This window comes from Carica papaya, chromosome 4 (genome assembly GCF_054855325.1).
Source record: "Carica papaya isolate Zhongbai chromosome 4, ASM5485532v1, whole genome shotgun sequence".
NCBI lineage: Eukaryota > Viridiplantae > Streptophyta > Magnoliopsida > Brassicales > Caricaceae > Carica > Carica papaya.
In genome coordinates, this window is record NC_142312.1 from 29,329,037 (window position 1) to 29,347,129 (window position 18,093).

At 35.3% G+C, this 18,093-nt stretch overlaps 2 protein-coding genes across 12 annotated transcripts; one reads left to right on the top strand and one right to left on the bottom strand.

Moving 5' to 3' along the window:
* Nucleotides 1–126: 126 nt before the first annotated feature.
* ARP8 (actin-related protein 8) lies at nt 127–6,269 on the bottom strand. Of its 11 annotated transcripts, XR_002540940.2 has the most exons (13): nt 5,830–6,269; nt 5,230–5,303; nt 5,027–5,097; nt 4,841–4,908; nt 4,640–4,701; nt 3,648–3,745; nt 3,240–3,321; nt 2,654–2,796; nt 2,221–2,366; nt 1,281–1,414; nt 922–1,037; nt 716–840; nt 127–435 (listed from the first exon to the last, which is right to left on the bottom strand). XR_002540940.2 is itself a non-coding variant. In XM_022050145.2 (12 exons), exons 1-12 carry the CDS (start codon nt 6,147–6,149, stop codon nt 769–771), a joined length of 1,386 nt encoding a protein of 461 aa, XP_021905837.1. In that variant the 5' UTR covers nt 6,150–6,269; the 3' UTR covers nt 127–768. The 11 variants fall into 11 exon arrangements, 9 of the variants coding, with proteins under 9 accessions (XP_021905837.1, XP_021905836.1, XP_088074952.1 ...); XR_015818699.1 differs by having other exon boundaries at nt 716–1,037; XM_022050145.2 differs by having other exon boundaries at nt 127–840.
* Nucleotides 6,270–11,617: 5,348 nt separating this feature from the next.
* On the top strand, nt 11,618–17,609 carry LOC110820669 (Transducin/WD40 repeat-like superfamily protein). Its single transcript, XM_022050226.2, has 10 exons — nt 11,618–11,757; nt 13,068–13,230; nt 13,348–13,515; nt 13,604–13,690; nt 15,279–15,413; nt 15,495–15,605; nt 16,024–16,115; nt 16,197–16,302; nt 16,759–16,845; nt 16,940–17,609. Exons 2-10 carry the CDS (start codon nt 13,090–13,092, stop codon nt 17,351–17,353), a joined length of 1,341 nt encoding a protein of 446 aa, XP_021905918.2. The 5' UTR covers nt 11,618–11,757; nt 13,068–13,089; the 3' UTR covers nt 17,354–17,609.
* Nucleotides 17,610–18,093: the final 484 nt, after the last annotated feature.

The following is an 18,093-nucleotide window of genomic DNA, read 5'->3' on the forward strand; positions in this document are numbered from 1 at the left end:
ATTTAATCTGTTAGGAATATTTAAGTTATTTTTTCCTTCATCAAAAATTTTGTTCTAAGATAATAGAATCCAATAGTTTGATATTTTGGAAATAAAATTACCTTTCGTTTATAGAGCTTCACTGTATTGCACTTGAGCCCCCACTCTAGCCATCCGGGCTCATAAAAAAAGTGGTTTCATTCGTTACCAGCTATTATTTGATATGATACAAATATAAATTTGGGTACCCTGTAGACTGCAAATGGATACAACTATAAATTACCTGTTAAAGAGCTTATTTTTTTATGCTTAACAAACTATTACAAAAGAATTAATGTGTGGTTGCCTAAATGCATTCTAGCAAGAAAAATTAAAAAATCTCTACCACAGGTTGAGTTTAGACTTGCGCCGGAACTGCTTCTTTGTCACACACCAAGACCTGGGGAAGTTACTCAACTGCACAAACCACATCGAGCGACTTTCAAGAACAGTCATAAACTGATACATTTAGAAGCCATTTAGTTTAGTGTATTTATTTCTAATTTATCAATAAGCAGACTTGAAAGACCTCATAAAACTCATATATTCTTAAAAGTAAGTAGTAGGTTTTAGAGTTTATGTCTTTTGGCTGATCAGCTAATAGTTAAAACTAACCATTCCAAGACATATGCTCTTTAAAATTTATTCTCTATGCCAATAAATTTATAAGTTGATGTAACTAAAAAATAAGTCAAACCTAAGGACATGGAACCACCAACTGGGTTTATGTATAACTGCATATGTGCCGGATTATGCATAAATGTGAGTGGCACATTCAACATCCCTGAAAATGATGACAATCCAACCCTCACAAGGAAACATCTGTGGGTGACCAATGTTATGTGGCAGCAGTCCAAATTTGCAAGTTAAAAAATGTATAGAAATTTTATACAAGTAACTTACATTGGCAATAAGCTTTGCTCCAAACCATGCAGTGTCTGCATCGTAAGGAGGAATGATTCTTACTCCATTCGAAATTGATGGGCAAAGAAGCTCATTAAGTTCCTTATGTAACCTTTCTGGAAACAGTACAAATAAATAAGTTCATGATGCAGAATACTACACTTCATCCACTTACACTGTTTTATTGCCAGAAAGGAACAAAACGCTCTTTCATTTTCTTATCATCTTTGTTTCTTGTCCACTTTCTTTTTAAATGGCACAAGGAGAAAAGGAATTTTAACTTCGTCCTCATAGCAGTTAAAACCATTGTAAGAGGGAAAAAATAAAACAATGACAGAAAGAAATAGTTTATCTCAAACCTGGGAGTCCCGGTAAACATGCACTTCCCCCGGACAAAACTACAGTCTTGAACCAAGCATCATCACCTGCCAACTCTTGTGCTTGGCAATGTTCCATACAAAGCGCTACAGCTTGGCCTAAACCCATTGCAACCCTGAAACAGAGAGCCATAATTCCTTGATTCCGTCAATAAGGATAACAATCAGAAGTTGTGCTTGTGATATAATTAAATTGAGTTACCAAACATTCCCAAAACTTATAATTAAATTTAACCATTTATATTCTACTAGGCCTTTTACATGCAAGCTGTAATGGAGCCAAAATTCTTTTAAAAGGGGGACAAAATATAAGCTTACTTTTGGGAAAAGAAAGAAGCCTAACAGGAACATCGGGCAATTCCTTGCACTATGGTAAATTTTAAAAATACAGATTCTAGTTATCATATGAATTACTTATTTATTATATTTATACACAAAACTATAATATTTATCTGTATAAATTTTTATATTGCAAAAGAAAATTTTAAGAAAATTAGTAATTACATTTCAATTCACCTATACTGATGATTCTATATTATTGTAAATATAATTATCTAAAAAATGGTAAATCAGAATACATATGTATGAATACACACACACACACACACAGTCACACACATATATATTAGAAGAGGAGAGGGGACCATGGCCACCCCATCCCCTGGCCCCTCCCCCACCCCCCACTCCAAGGTCTGTCAATTAGCACAAAGCCTACTATTAATTAATTAAGTTGGCTGTCAATTATTCCAGAAACTTTAACAAATAAAAGATGGTTTAACTTTGTTGTCTATATCCTAACATTGGTAACGAAGAACCTAAATGGCTAGCAAGCAGAACAAACTTAATCAAAGGAGATAACAATTTCAATGGAACTACACAAAGCCATAGTAGAGAACACAGGATAGGAGAAGTGTTCACTCACACGCCCCCAAGACGTGGCCTAAATAAGATCTCCCCAGTTTTAAAGCGTTCTTCTGAGAGAGTAAACCATTCACCTGCAACTTCCATTGAAGCTTGTGTATCTTTAGAGAGCTCAGCTTCATAATCAGCAGCCACATAACACAGCTCCTGTGCTCCCATCCGAAATGGCGAAAAAATATCATCAAGCAATTTAAAAAAATAAATTTTGAATGCCTAAATATCAATTTGGACATCAAAATACAACAAAAATCAATCAATTATTTTCACTGGTTAAAAGAAGAGGTACTAAATCTATGCATCAATTTCCAATTAGATATGTTCAATGATCTCTTTGCCAACACAGCAAAACTAATGGGCATGAGGACAATGGGCCAAGAAGCTATATTCCCAGCAAACAGGAAGATAATGTAATAATCTGAAAGTTACAGCAGCACCTCTTTCAGTGTACGGACAGTGTATAGTGATTCAAGGTTTATATTGTGCTGCTGCATCAGATCCCTGAGAAATCCTGTAAGTTTCATTGCTCCCAGTCCTATCACTTCTACACCAGCTTTGCGCATTACCTTACCGCGAAAAACTATAACATAATAGTGAAATTAAATCAATCTAAAATTTAATATTTTTGATGTCAAAAGGAAGAGGGCCTGGGCATTAGGCCAACAGAGACTAAAGAATAAAACTCTGAATACAACTAAATCCCACAGATGACAAACTTTGAAACAAATGATTGAAACTTCATAGATCAAACAATTAGAAGCATAAACATTAAAAACACTTTAATAATGAATGAAGTTAAACTATTGATTTTTGGTTATATAATGAGACACACAAGAAAGATGACATAGAAGTGTTAGTTAGTTACTGCGAGTTAACTACAGCATTCTGCAATAGGACTAGTGACACATAAATTTATACATGATGAGAAATGAAAAAATACTCATAACTTACTTGCAACAGCAGATACGACTTGGAAACCAATATTAACAGCATGATAAGAAATGAAAACACTCATTAACTTACTTGGAACAACAGATGTGACTTGGAAACCAATATTTACAACAATTCCTGAAGTTCGTCTTGCTGCATATAAAGCTAAAGTTGCCTGCAAGTAGTAGACATGTAATATTGGCAAAATGACTTTAAAATAAAGAAAGCAAAGAAGAATCTGTCATTAGATGGTTTAAAAATGTTCTTACTATAAGTGATAAGGCCAATTGCAAAAATAAAGAAACTTGAAAAGCAATACCAAAGAGCCTCTAAATTAGACTTTCAAATGAAGGCAACATTTGGTTTCGAATACGGTGAGAGGGAGGGAGAGAGATCATCATAAGGTCTTACATACCTCAACCATATTTAGGCCATTATTTATTTTTTGGCTTTTCCATTGAAATAGCAATCACCAGCCTACATTTGGAAAAGAAAAAATACCTGGTTGATGGCACAGACAGCAGGAACATTCATGTCAAACAAGACAGAATAGATGGCTTCTTTAAGCTGCCTTCTTGATGCTTTGGCAGATTCAGTATCTGAAGCATTAGAAGGGGAAATTAGATTAGAGATCAAAAGGTAAAAGATGGTGAAGGACATCATAAGTTCCAAACCTAAAATCTAATCCAAGTCAATAAAGTTCTATTATCAAAATTCTTTCACCTCTATCCAAAGAAAAAGGTTAAGCATTTAATCAGTTCAAACCAAGAATACCAAAGAAACCATTTCATTATAAACATATCCAAAGTCAAGAAAAAAGCAGCTTCCATGCGTACTGAAAATTTTAGCCAAACATATGAGAAAAGAAGATTATTATTACAAAAATGATATCCATGGATCAACAACCATGGATATAGGCAGAAAATTGTCATCATTTTCCTCAACAATTACCCAACTTCCAATATGTTGAGTACTTTTTCTTTTGCAGGTCATGCTTATGACATTACAACAAAAGAAAGCAATAGTTAAGTGTAGAGTGTGTTTGGGCTTGCTTAAGAAAATATGATCAAACTAGTTGGGTGTTTTAAATTACTTAAAGTAGATAAATTTTTATTTAAAAAATAGGCAGTTACACATTTAAATAAAGTGTTTTCACAAAAAGACATAGTTATTATTTAAAAGAATAATAGAAAATAGATACTTATTAAAAATATTTTATAAATTATACTATTATATATATAGTTGATTTTAAGTAAATATCAAGATGGTAGTTAAAAAAATTGCTGGATGAAAAAATAAGAACCGAAAAAGATAGAAATAAAGGGCTCCTTTTTTAACTTTCGTAGGTCACTTTTAGGAACCTAATAAGCACCATTTTTTTTTTTTGTTACTAAATAGAAAGATTGAAACAAAATGCTTAAAGCTGATTATATGTATGAAATACACAATACAAAACACATAATCCTTAAAATAAATATCAAATAATAGCTAACCATCATAATGGCAGAGTGGAAGGGAAACAACAACTGGCTGTGCAGATGTTTTTACATGCATCCTGTAAAAACACATCATTAATATCTATGATTTTTAATCCTCATAATTGTGAACTGAGTAATCATGTAACTGCATGATTAATGACTGAGATTTGAAAAGCACTTAACCAGAATTTACTCTGAAATTGTTAAACAACAGACCTGCTATAAATAGTTGCGAAAAAATTTCTAAGCCTCGAGTACATTGGAGTCTCAATGTTTCCAAACTCCTGCAAATCAAATTAACAAGTATAACTTAAAAGGGAACATCATGAATTGGGAAGTAATATCAATTATAGCTGCGAATTTTTCTAAAAACTGAATTAGAACTTAAAACTAAAATCTCACTAGGAATGTGGCCGAACGCCCGGATGGAGCACCATATTTGCTCCAGCCAAACTTGCAATAGCCAGAGCCACCTTTAAAGAAAAAGAAGAACAAGAATTCTTGATTATGACGATTCTATAATGATAATAAATACAGGAAGGTCAAAAACTGGTTCATGGTAGAATCAAGAGCCTGTCCAACAAGCAACACAATCAAGCACTTACCATCAATTATAACAGAGCCAGGGACTTGTTCTCTTTGGCTATAAATTCGCATGAAGGACAACTCCCCTGTTTGACTGGAGAATTAACAGTGATAAAATATATTTGGTGAATAAAGAGAAAGCAGCCACGGTTAACATAAAGAAGAATGCATACATACATATATACATACGTAGACATGGTCTCTCCCGTGAAACATTGACATTTCATTTCTATTTATATCAGAAGATCCTTATTAGACTCCAACAGCTGAGATGAATCCTCATTGATTTCTAAATATTTTAGCGAAAGATACTTTGTAATCGGTTTATGGTGAGAAATCACCAAGATTCGAAAACATATAATTTTTAGTCTTCCTCTTTAATCGATTTTTCCGGCAAGCAAAGAGACCTCGCAGGAAGAAGAGAAAAAATCGTAGAACTCTCTCTGAACAAACCAACCCGTCAACTGATGGGAGTCGCTCTATGGACGGCAAATCAGTGAATAATTTCTTGCCGCGCCCTAGAGCAATGGGACCTATTCAATTTTTGTTTTCATCAAGCAAACGAGCTACATATCCAATAGAAGCTAAGAAAATAAACGGAACTGAAATTCGCAACTTACTGGAAAGGATAACCAGACCTCAAAGTGGTTTCGGCAAAGAAAATGGACTCCCATGGTTCTTTTTGGTTCTGAAGGAAGAAAATCCAGAGACGATTATCCGAGACGAGCAATTTCCAACATTTGCAAGTTAAGCTTAATTTGATTGTGTCTTTTGGTTCAAGAAATCGTAGTATTTGTATCAATATGTCCGTAGGTATTGGATCGAATGCGCCCATAGACGATAGCACTGATGATGAAGAAGAGGACATGGGGTAGGTCGAATTGGACCTCGAACTCGACCAGTTATACACTGATCCCCAAACCTTCTTAAGCATAGCCATAACCGCGACAAAGACTCTCACCCTTCTTCCGATGTTCGTTCTGTTTTCTAAATGAGGAATTCTCCAGAGAAATAGGCAGAGTCTGCTACGAAATAGATGGGGTTGGTGTAGAAGTTGACTGTGTACAACTGAAGTAGAAGGGGCAGGAAGGATACGACTGATGACTGGGATTAACGACGCCACGTGGAGGAATATTTTCTAATAATTTATTATTGATGTTTAATTGTTTACACTTAATTCTATTCATTAATTAATTTTATTTTTAACTATCAATTTAATATTTTTAAAAATTAATTAATTTAATGTAATTTTTATGGTATTATTTAATTAATTTAAAAATAACATATTATATTTTTATAAAAGAGAAAATGGTCCCATACTATAAAAAACTCAATTTTTACTTATTCAGATATACAATTGCGATTCTCAATTTATTTATTATCTTAAGTTTCTATTAATTCTATAATTTATATACAAATTATCCATTATCTCTCAGTTTAAAATTATAACCTCGCATCAACCGAATATATGATTTAAAATCTTGGCTAAATTGGCTATGAGAAATTTACCTAATAAATACATGCAAGAAGAAAAATTAGATGATTACATTTTTAATCTATCAAAGAGTGTTATAGAGGTCTGTGATAAGAGGCTTGTTGATGGTGGGGCTAAGAGATATGTGGTGAGACCACATGGCTTGGGGCTATGGAGGAAATTTCAGATGGATCGACATAAAATCTAGGGTTACGTTTGTTGGAAGTTAGGCAGGGATGATCGGTTTTGGTTGAATGAGTAGGTGGATGGTAGTAGTCTTAAGAGGTAGTTCTTAAGGATATTTGTCATTGTACAATTGAAGAATATGCTTCTTGTGGATAAATGTAGAGAAAATAATGGTAACAGGGAGTAGATTGTGATTATGAACATGAATATAAATGACTAAGAAGTTAAAGAATATGAGGTAATGCTACAGTTATTATTGACGATGCGTGTTAATGGTAACAAAGACCAGATTATGTGGAAACTAAAACAGAATGGGGAATTCACTGTCATGTTTTACTATAACTATCTAATGGAAACAGAGTTAAAAGGGGTTACCAGTTTTCGGGCGTCAGATATGTAAAGTAAAGGCACCTCCAATGGCCAGAGCCACCTTTAAAGAGAAAGAAGGAAAAAAAAATCTTGAGTATGATGATTCTATAATGATAATAAATACATGGAAGGTTTAAAAATGGATCATAATCGGATCAAGAGCCTGTCCCACAAGCAATATAATCAAGCACTTACCATCAATTATAACAGATTTAGGGACTTGTTCTCTTTGGCTATAAATACGAATGAAGGATAACTCCCCCGTCTGACTGGAGAATCGACAGTGAAGAAATAGATTTTGGTGAATAAAGAGAATACGAACATGATTGACATAAAGAAACATATATACATATTCATAAATACATAAACATGCTATCTTTCAACGAGTAATTTTTAATTCCAATTAATATCAATTACATTTGTAACTAAAAAAAATAAAGATTCAAGATTTTAGAAATACCAAAATCTCTAAAATAAGAAAAAAGAAAAAAAAATTCTTGACTCTGATTATCTCATTAGTTTGGAGATGACCCTTCGCAAAGATCTTGAAGATGTGTTGCCGTAGGAAGAATTGTATTGGATGCAAAAATTGAGATGTGAATTCATTTCTTTTAGTGATAAGAACATGACGTATTCTTATGCATGCACCATGGCTCGTCGAAGGCGAAATAAAATTCTTATGCTCCAAGATGCTACGGGGAACTGGGTCTTTGATGAAGATTAACTCAAACACATGGCTATCGACTTTTTTAAGGATCTCTATTCCAAAGATATGCTGAGAGGTCTAGATTTTCAGGTCAGAGGTAGGTTTCTATCTTTTACGAAGAATGTGTTTAACATGCTAAATGCCCCTATCACTAGAGATGCTATTCCCTAGGCCTTATTTGCTATGAAACCTCTTAAGGTCCCAGGTCCGGATGGTCTTCATGCGGCCTTCTTCCAATAACATTAAGACATTGTGGAGGACTCGATATGCGAGATAGTGATGAAAGTCTTCTAGGGGGGTGAGATGGAGAAGTGCATTAACATAACCTTAATCACCTTGATCCCCAAGGTGGTGAGACCCACAAATATCAAGGATTTTTGACCTATCAGCCTGTTTATTGTCTCATACAAATAAGGTCATTGCCAACAAACTCAAAAACATTATGCCTGACCTCATCAGTGATACCCAGGCGAGCTTTGTGGAGGGACCAAGTATCTCAGATAATATCGTTTTGGTCCAGGAGGTTATTCACTCTATGAAGTGTAAAACTGACGAGGTTGGTTGGATGATTATCAAAGTAGACCTTAAAAAAATATATGATAGACTTAGCTGGGACTTCATTAAGGATACCCTTCGAGATGTTAGTCTACCACAGCCCCTCATTAGAGTTATTATGCATTGCGTTTGTTCAAGATCCATGTAGTTATTGTGGAATGGGGAGCTCATTGAGGAGTTCGTGCCCTCGAGAGGCATTCACCAGGGTGACCCTCTCTCACCTTACATTTTTGTGTTATATATGGAACGTCTCTCACAATATATTGATTAGTTGGTTAATCGTGAGGAGTGGCTTATGGTTTTCATAAGTAAGAGAGGCCTTAAGCTATCACATTTTTTCTTCCCTGATGACTTAATCTTTTTTAGTAGAACTTCCAATAGACAGGTTTAGCTCATCAAGATGGTGCTCACAGATTTTTATGAGAGCTCTGGGCACAAGATCAGCGTGACCAAGACTCACATATTTTTCTCTCACAATGTTGTGCCTACTGAAGCTAGCAGAATTAGAACTGAATTTGGTTTTCAGGTCTTTAATGACTTTGGCATGTACTTGGAAATTCCTCTCATATATGGTCGAGTCACCACGGGCACCTATAAATATATCCTCAAGAAGGTTTAGACGAAGCTTTCTGGTTGGAAAACTAATTACATGTCCATGGCCAGTGGCCTAACTTTGGCCAAGTCTGCTCTTATGGTTATTTCTGTATATGTTATGCAGACCGCTGTCTTACCCAATTTGTTTTGTGATCAAATCGATCGTCTTGTGCATGATTTTATTTGGGCTTTGTTTAGTGAAGCGAAGAAGCCTACCTTGGTCAATTAGAAGGAGATGTGTCGGTCCACCACCCATGGTGGTGGTGGACTCAGTCTTAGAGCGCTCAACAAAGCTTTCTTCACGAAGGTGGGCTTCACCATTATGACCAAGCCGCACTATCTTTGGATGAAAATCCTCTGCCATAAATATAAGTGGGATTACTTGTACAGTCCTCCTGTTAATTTAAGTATCTACTCCTACCTTTGGAGGAAATTGAATGGCCTTTGGGATGAGTTGAACTATAGTTTGGCAAGGCATGTTGGCGATGGTACCAGAGTGAGGTTTTGGGAGGATAACTGGATGGGGGGTTGTTGTTCCCTTAAATTACTTGCTTTTCAACCTATTACTGATTCCCATGGGTCCATAAAAGTTAATGACCTAGTTACCCCGACTGGTCAGTGAGACTGGAACCTGTTGCAGAATATACTCCTGATTAGTGTTCTCCTTCAGCTGGTTGCAGTTAACATCCCACATGATGATATGAGGGCGAATGCTCCATATTGGGGTCTATCACTTGATGATAAGTGTTCAGTTAAATATGCTTATAATATGCTTACTGATATCTCTTCTCTTTTTGCAGATAATAGATGAGACTTGGCATGGAAATGGTCGGGTGCCCAACACATTCGTCATTTTCTCTGGTTGGTCTTGCAAAAAGGCCTACTTACGAGTGAGAACAGGTTTCACAGACACATGGCAGATGATCCTGGTTGCACGGTAGTCTGTGTATTAGTATAAAAGACCTTAACCATGGTCTAAGGGAGTGTCACCAGGCGAAGAATCTTTGGCAGAGGATCATCCCTCAGATGACTGACCCTACTTTCTTCAGTATTCCCTTTGATGTCTGGCTCTCTACCAACTTACAGAACAAGTATAGTTGGTGCTCGTCCTTTAAGAATTGGAAGACTACGTTTGGCATCACTTATTGGCTTCTCAGGAAACAATGAAATACTTTCATTTTCGGGGGTAGCCCTTCTAATATAGAGGAGTTAAAACACGAGATCTTTAGAATGACGGAATACACATTTCAAGCTTCTATCATTGAGTCTACCATCTCAGGTCATCACGCCTATAAAGAGGAAAAACTTATTAGTTGGACTCTGCCACCTCATAATTGGATAAAGATAAATGCGAACAGAGCTCTTCGGGGGAGCACTGATACGACTTGCACTTGTGTCATTGGCTGTGATAGCCATGGTCAGTGGCTTGGGGGTCATATTAGGAATAACGGCCCCTGCTCTGTCCTCTAGGCTGAGCTTTGGGGAGCTCTAAATGGTCTTGAGCTAGCTTTAAATTTGGGTTCGCATAATGTGATTTTGGAAATGGATAGTGCTTGACTGTTCAAGTCTAAAACAATGTTCAAGTCTTAAACAATGTCCTTAATAGGGAGCGGATTCCAATTAATACAAATTCTTACTTGATTCTCGCTATTAAGACTTGACTTGTGAAAGATTAGAATATCAAAATACAACACGTCTATCACGAGGAGAATCTTTATGCTGACTATTTGGCTAACCAGACATTTTTCTGTCCACTTGGATCTCACTATATGCACCGTTCTCCTATAGAACTCCTAAGTATCTTATAATAAGACTTTACTGTGATCTCCTGGTCTAGAATGTGTACTACTTAATCGGTCTCTTGTACTTCGTACTTCGTATTTTGTTTCCTTTACCTCCTTGTATAAAAAAAAAAGAGATTGTAATGGGCTACCTTATAATGTTGTAAAATCAGAAAATATCAAATTTTGTAATATTTAATTTTAATTAATATTAATTATATTTTTAATTAAAAAAATAAAGAATTACAACTATTAATTATTCTATTAAATAAGTAAAACATAGCTAAAAACATAATCTGAATTATGATTATGCCACATCACTTATTCTACTGGATCTTACGGAGCCTGCTCATGCACGACATGACATTGTCGAGTCTGATCATAGAAAAGATTCTCTTCAAGCGAACCAGCCTATCCTCTGTATGGGGCTTACACGGCGGTGATTTAAAAAATATCAAAATCTTTAAAATAAAAATATTCTTAAAGTCTTAAAAATTAATAAAAATACATAAAATAGTTGCATCAAATACTAATATAATTAATAACTATAGAATTTAAAAAAATATATTATTGTCTGTCTCTACCAGCAATAAAAAAAAAAAAAAAAGACAGAAAACATAAAACATGAGTAAAAAATTATACCCGTCGCTTTCATTAAAATCAGTGGATAAAGATAAACGCCCCTCTCTTCCCCCCCTCTCGAGATCTCGACTTCTCGCGATCTCTCTTCACCGTCATATTGCAGTTGTGTTCTTTTTCTTCGTATAAATAAATCATAAAATCTATGAGTTTCTTTTGATGATTGAGGATGCTATTGGTCTGCTGATGTTTTGATCTACAGATCGGAAGAGGATCTCTCTTCAATTTCTTCAATTACCCCTCGGTAAATCAATTACTCTCTCTCTCTCCTTTCCCTGTCCCCCCGTATTCTACCATCTTTTTGGTCTCTTTAGATGGCCCAATCCTAGGGTTTCTTTGTTTGATCTTTCTCTTTTTCTCTTTTATCTGATTTTTTCTTGATTGGTGCAATAGATGCTAGATATCGACTTTTCTTTCCTTTTAGGGTTTGGGTCATACATATGTACATGTGTTTGTATGACTACCTACCATTTTAGGTACGATGAGGTGCTATTTTATTTTGGACAGATTGTTTCCCCTATTATTTGCAGTGCATGATATTGTGTTTTTAGTCCTTGTACGAAAACTGTGATCTTGAGGCATGATATTGTTCTTTTAGTCTTGTTTCTCTCAGAGTTCCATTGGCTGCATGTTCTGTTTTGGTTTTCCTTTTTGTTTGTTGGTTGAGTTTGGAATTCAGTTTGGGCGACAGGAATGGAGTTTTCTATTGGAAAAAAGAGAAACAAATGGGAATTTTGATAATTTGAATGGAATACATTAAGATGTTAAAAGAATATATATTATTGACGAAGGGTGCTGTATAAACCATGATTTGCAGACCTGCATCTGTTCATATTAATTGAAATTGGGATTTTCTCACTCATTTGTGGAGTAAGGTTGTTATATTTAAGCCTTTTTGCTAGATTTTCTTGGTTAGAAACTTAATAACGTTTTTTTTTTTTTTGAAATAAAGAAACTTAATAGCATAATTGGATCTGGGTAATAGATGTATTGATGAAGTTGAATAGTTCATATTGCCAGTGCTTTAACTGTTATATAATGCTTATTTTTCAGTTTCTTCTTTTGTTTCTCCCTGTTAAATCTGTTTGTACTATGGATTAGACTTGTCTAATATAATCTGTTGTTAGGTAAGGTACCTTCAATTAGCATGTTTGGTCCCGTCACAGTGTATCAAGATTTATTGAAATTAGGGCTCTGAGAATTTGAGGTTTTAATCATACACGATCTGTTGTCACTCTTTTTATTAATCACTTCATGAATAATTTTTTTCCGCTTTGACTGGCTGAGCGATTCTCTGTATAGGTTACTAGTGTTTATTATCATGGTGCAAAGAATCGAAATGCATATGATAGGCTAGAATCACATATAATTGAACAAGGTCTGACTTATTTAATACATTAACATTGAGCGATACTGCAATTGGAATAGGGTTACTGGCAACTAATTGAAATTATAAAGTATAATAGGAAGTTCCATTTGTTTTGTGTGCCAGATTGAAGTGGTACATACCCGTTAATGCAGTTGAGTAACTGGTTGAATTTATAATTGCGTCAGGTGTGTAATTGTCGAGCTGAACATGTCCCATTACCACGGGGATGATGCTGAGTACATGGCGGATGAATATGAAATGGAAGATGTAGATGATGATATGGATGAAGAGTTTCTTTCCAGGGATATGGCTGCATCAGATTCTGATGTTGATGAATATGACTATTCAGTTTGTGATTTTCTTCTCAAAATTTATAGATGAACATCATTATTGATAATTTTGGCTATTTAGAACAAGTTCTTTTCTTTGAAGTGTAATTTAAGGACGTTTATTTTTCTGTGTCAGCATAATAAAGCGGCTGATACTTCAGCTGCTCAAGCTAGAAGAGGCAGAGACATCCAGGGAATTCCTTGGGATAGGCTTAGTATCACTAGAGAAAAATACAGACAAACTAGGCTAGAACAGTATAAAAACTATGAAAACATCCCTAATTCGGGGGAAGGATCAGGAAAGGTAAGTGCTTCCCTTAATCTGGTGTTCAATGCTGATTGCATGATTATTGTTGTGATATGATTTATCATGGTTTCGTTTCTAAAATTAGGATTGCAAAGCTACTGAGAAAGGAGGCTTGTACTATGAGTTCAGGCGGAATTCAAGATCTGTGAAATCAACCATTCTTCATTTTCAGGTACCTTGATTGCAAGTTTGCATAGAATTATATGCTAGGTGTCTTTTTATATGAATTTTTGTTCATCTTGTTCATATAACTGAATTTGATAGTTGGCTTTTGTACTTTATAATGACAGAGAGTACATCTACAATATAATACGACCATTTACGATTGATTAATAAGATAAAAGATAAATTACATGAACATGACTGAGCCGTAGTGTAATCTACAAAATATGAGTGTATTTTGGATATACAAAAATTTAACTTGTGTTATTTGTTATTAAAAAAAACCATTACAAAAACATCACTCTTACCTATATCCATAAAAATCTTATGAATTTCAAAATTTCATACCTCCAACAGAAAATGTTGTAAACTGGCAAATGTGCACTCACCTGTGTGCTTTTCTTTTAAAATTTTCACTTTTCCCACTTCTCTCACTCTCTCATCATCTGTTTATTTATGGTGGTTAAGATCCTCATCTATCCTGTTATAAATTCTGTGCTTTGTAGGAAGATTAACACTACTAATATTCAGGTGGCCAGTTATAGGTGGTATTGTAAATCAAGGTTCTCAAAGCTCATTGGATAATAACGATCTTTGGTGAAGAAAACTATAAGTATGTATTGATGAGACTAAGGGAATTTTCATATGTAGATGCCTAAATAAGGATCATGACTTGTGAGAAGAAAATTGATTCAGATTCTCAAGATGCAGTTGTTAAAAGTGAAAATACATTTTGTTAAAATCAGGGCCATATGTATCTGATAGAAACAAAATTTTTTGCTGTTGTTGCAAAGATTCAGAAAACATTTCATATGCTCTTCGATTTAGGATATGTTTATTTCTCATTGGTATCAAGTCGTCAATTCCCCATCATCAATCTCATTATCTTTTGGCAAAATACAAAATTCCGTAGTCAGTTGCTCTTAATTAATTATCTCTCTCACTAGTTACTGTTCTCCCAAACTTTTTTAATATGTCTGACAAACCAAAAACAAGCAACAATGAGATCAATCCTGAACAAATCTGTATAGAAAATTGCAGCCTCAAAGTCACATTCATTAAGACATTTTCAACCACCACAGATCTTCGACTTTTGAGTGAATTATTCTGTTGCTTGCCTATGAAATTTAAATAGCAACCCGGCACTGTTTGCTGGGGGATTTGAAGGGCAGGTGGGTGGTTTGGTGAGAGTAGTGGGTTTCTGGGCTCAATTTGAACGAGAAATTGTGGATGAATCTCAGTTGATTCGGCGTATAAGGATGAACAGCAGAAAGGTACAGAGATGGGAACGAGTTAGTAGCTCCTGGATTTGATTGATATAATTTTTCTTAAAACAGAAAGAAGTACCAAGGATAAAGTGTATCTAATCATTTTTTTTAGATAAAAAGAATGTGTATTATATTGAATCAAAATTTAACTGTACTATAATTTTAAATAGTCAAAATTGGTCAAGTAATGTTTTTATTATTTCCAAAGTATAGTCATACTTTCATAGATTATACTAAACTTCATTTATGTTTTAACAACTTTCACCAAAAAAAAAACTCATGGAAGCTTTTTAGATCAACTGACAGACATTTTTGTTCTTGATCTTGCAGTTGAGGAATTTGGTTTGGGCCACATCAAAGCATGATGTCTACCTTATGTCACATTTTTCTGTCGTTCATTGGTCTTCATTGACATGTAGCAAGTCTGAAATTCTCAATGTTTCAGGTCATGTGGCACCATCAGAGGTGGGTGTCTCTGATCATATTCATGCTCTAGATAGCATTAAATTGTTCGTTTTCCCCTGAAATAGATCACTCTTTTTTCAGAAACATCCTGGAAGCCTGTTGGAAGGGTTTACTCAGACCCAAGTGAGTACGCTTGCTGTAAAAGATAATTTGCTAGTCGCCGGAGGATTTCAAGGAGAACTAATTTGCAAGGTAACTTATAAGACTTCTGGATTTAATGAAATGGATAATTATTAGTCGTGCAATTTTATTTCCTTTGGCATGCTCAGGGGAGCTACTATTGTGCTTCTGATTATGTTTGTACACTCTTTTAAGTTGTAGAGTTTGGGTGGTAATAAAAGATCTTTGATCAAACTTTTTATTTGAGAGCAATAGAGCTTTTTGATACGTCTGGGAATATCTTTTTTGAGAAGTAAAAATATCTGAAAATGATCTCTTGGGTTTCTCATCTTAGCCTTTATTGGGTAGGCTTTTATAACATTGTTGGCCTTCTAATCGCTGTTCTTTCATTCATTTAAAAGAGAAAGCAAGAAAATGATGATTCTAGTTGTGTTCTCTAATAGTCAGGTGAATTTTCAGCAATGGAGTTCTTTATTTTTTTGCCTTGCAGCATCTTGATAGACCTGGGGTAAGCTTTTGCTCAAGGACAACTTATGATGATAATGCTATCACCAATGCTGTTGAAATCTATGTCAATTCTAGGTATTTCATCTTTCTTGTGCTTATGGTGGAGCTTTTTCACCTGTAACTTGGATCTAATTGAACTTATTCTTTAATCCTCAGTGGTGCACAACACTTTACAGCATCAAATAATGACTGTGGTGTCAGAGACTTTGATATGGAGAAATATCAACTTGCTAAGCACTTCCGTTTTCCTTGGCCAGTTAATGTAAGTTTGTTTTATTGCTATTCTGTTGAAGAAATTTGTAACTATCCTAAACCTAGGTGTTAGGTAGTTGCAACTTTCATGGCTGTCTATGGCAGTTCTCTATTTTTTTTACACTTCAGCCTATAAGCTGTAATTCACGACACTTGTCATAAGTACTGGTGATGTGTTTAGGGTGATTGTCTTTCTGAAGTAAATGTGGAGTGTATCTTCTAACATAGTTTGGTCCATGTGCCGGAAGTAATTATAGTTTACTTCTGCTTATTTCAACAAAAAAAATTATAGTTTACTTCTGCAGAAGCTGCTGCCTTTAGGGCCTAGTTTTAGTATGTTCTGGATTATGCTATATGATAAATGGCAAGAATCACGTTTTATTAACCTGATAATGATGTTCTGGTGATGGTTTCTTTAAACATTGCATCAGATGATCATTGCATGTGTTTCTTTGTAATATTTCAGCATTCGTCCCTGAGTCGTGATGGTAAACTACTAATAATTGTTGGAGACAGCCCTGAGTGTCTCTTGGTGGACTCCAATACCGGGAAGGTAATGTCCAGTTTCTTGTTAATGCTCTGTAATTAACTGCTTAATGTCCAAGAACGCAAACAACAAAGCGTATTTGTTGCAATTTCTTCCGCAGACTGTGACATCTTTGTGTGGGCACTTGGATTACTCTTTTGCATCAGCATGGCACCCCGATGGTGTCACTTTTGCTACTGGGAACCAGGATAAAACCTGCCGGATATGGGATGCTAGGAACCTATCCAAGTCAGTTGCTGTACTGAAGGGAAATCTAGGAGCTGTTCGGTCGATTCGTTACACGTCTGATGGTCAGTACATGGCAATGGCCGAGCCTGCTGATTTTGTCCATGTTTATGATGCTAAAAATGGATACGAGAAAGAGCAGGAAATTGATTTTTTTGGTGAGATATCTGGCATATCCTTCAGCCCTGATACGGAGTCTCTTTTTGTTGGGGTTTGGGATCGTACATATGGTAGCCTGCTTGAGTATGGCCGTTGCCGGAACTACTCATACCTCGATTGCTTGCTTTGAGTGGGATTTGCAAGCTGAAAATAAGCGTGTTGTTCTGGTTGGTTACTGAGTTAATTTGAGAAAGCCTAGTAACATAAAATTTCGGTAGGGGGGTGCGGATAGATGTAAATGTAATATGTTGTGCAATTGTAGGGTATCATATGGTTCAATTAGTTTTCATTGCAATGTGGTGACTGTCTTATCTATCGTAAGAATTGTAAGAGGGAGGAGGGGATGTACAGAAGGCTAGGAAGCACCTGTGTTGTGCCAACAGCAAGGAGAGAACTTTGCGATTTATGGTTCGGACGGGACAACTTCATGGTTCATTAATAGTTGTTCTTATGGTTCTTCTTATTGTAAAAGGAGTCTGGAAGTGAACTGATCAACGGCCATAGTCGTCTCGTCCAAAGTATGTTCTTGGAGTTTGGGATCTTCTGTTTTGCAACAATTAAGTCGTGAGATGGATGGAAAATCGCATAATAGATGCTTTCGGCCTACATTTGTTGTTGCATTTATCCTTTGTTGAACTGGAATTGTTTTACAGATGCGTATGAATTCAAGTTCTTTGCCTGCCTTTTTTGGCTTTCTAGTTGAGAAGAAATTATGAAGGTAAGAGAAAAGTAGAGAGGGGGTGGGGGAGGTGTTATCTGTTAATTCTTTCAAAGAAAGAGCAATTTAATTTTCTACTTTTGAGAGAATCACGTGTTTTGATATTTCAAATTGAGTAGTGCTGAGAATGTTTAATAATAAAATTTTTAGTT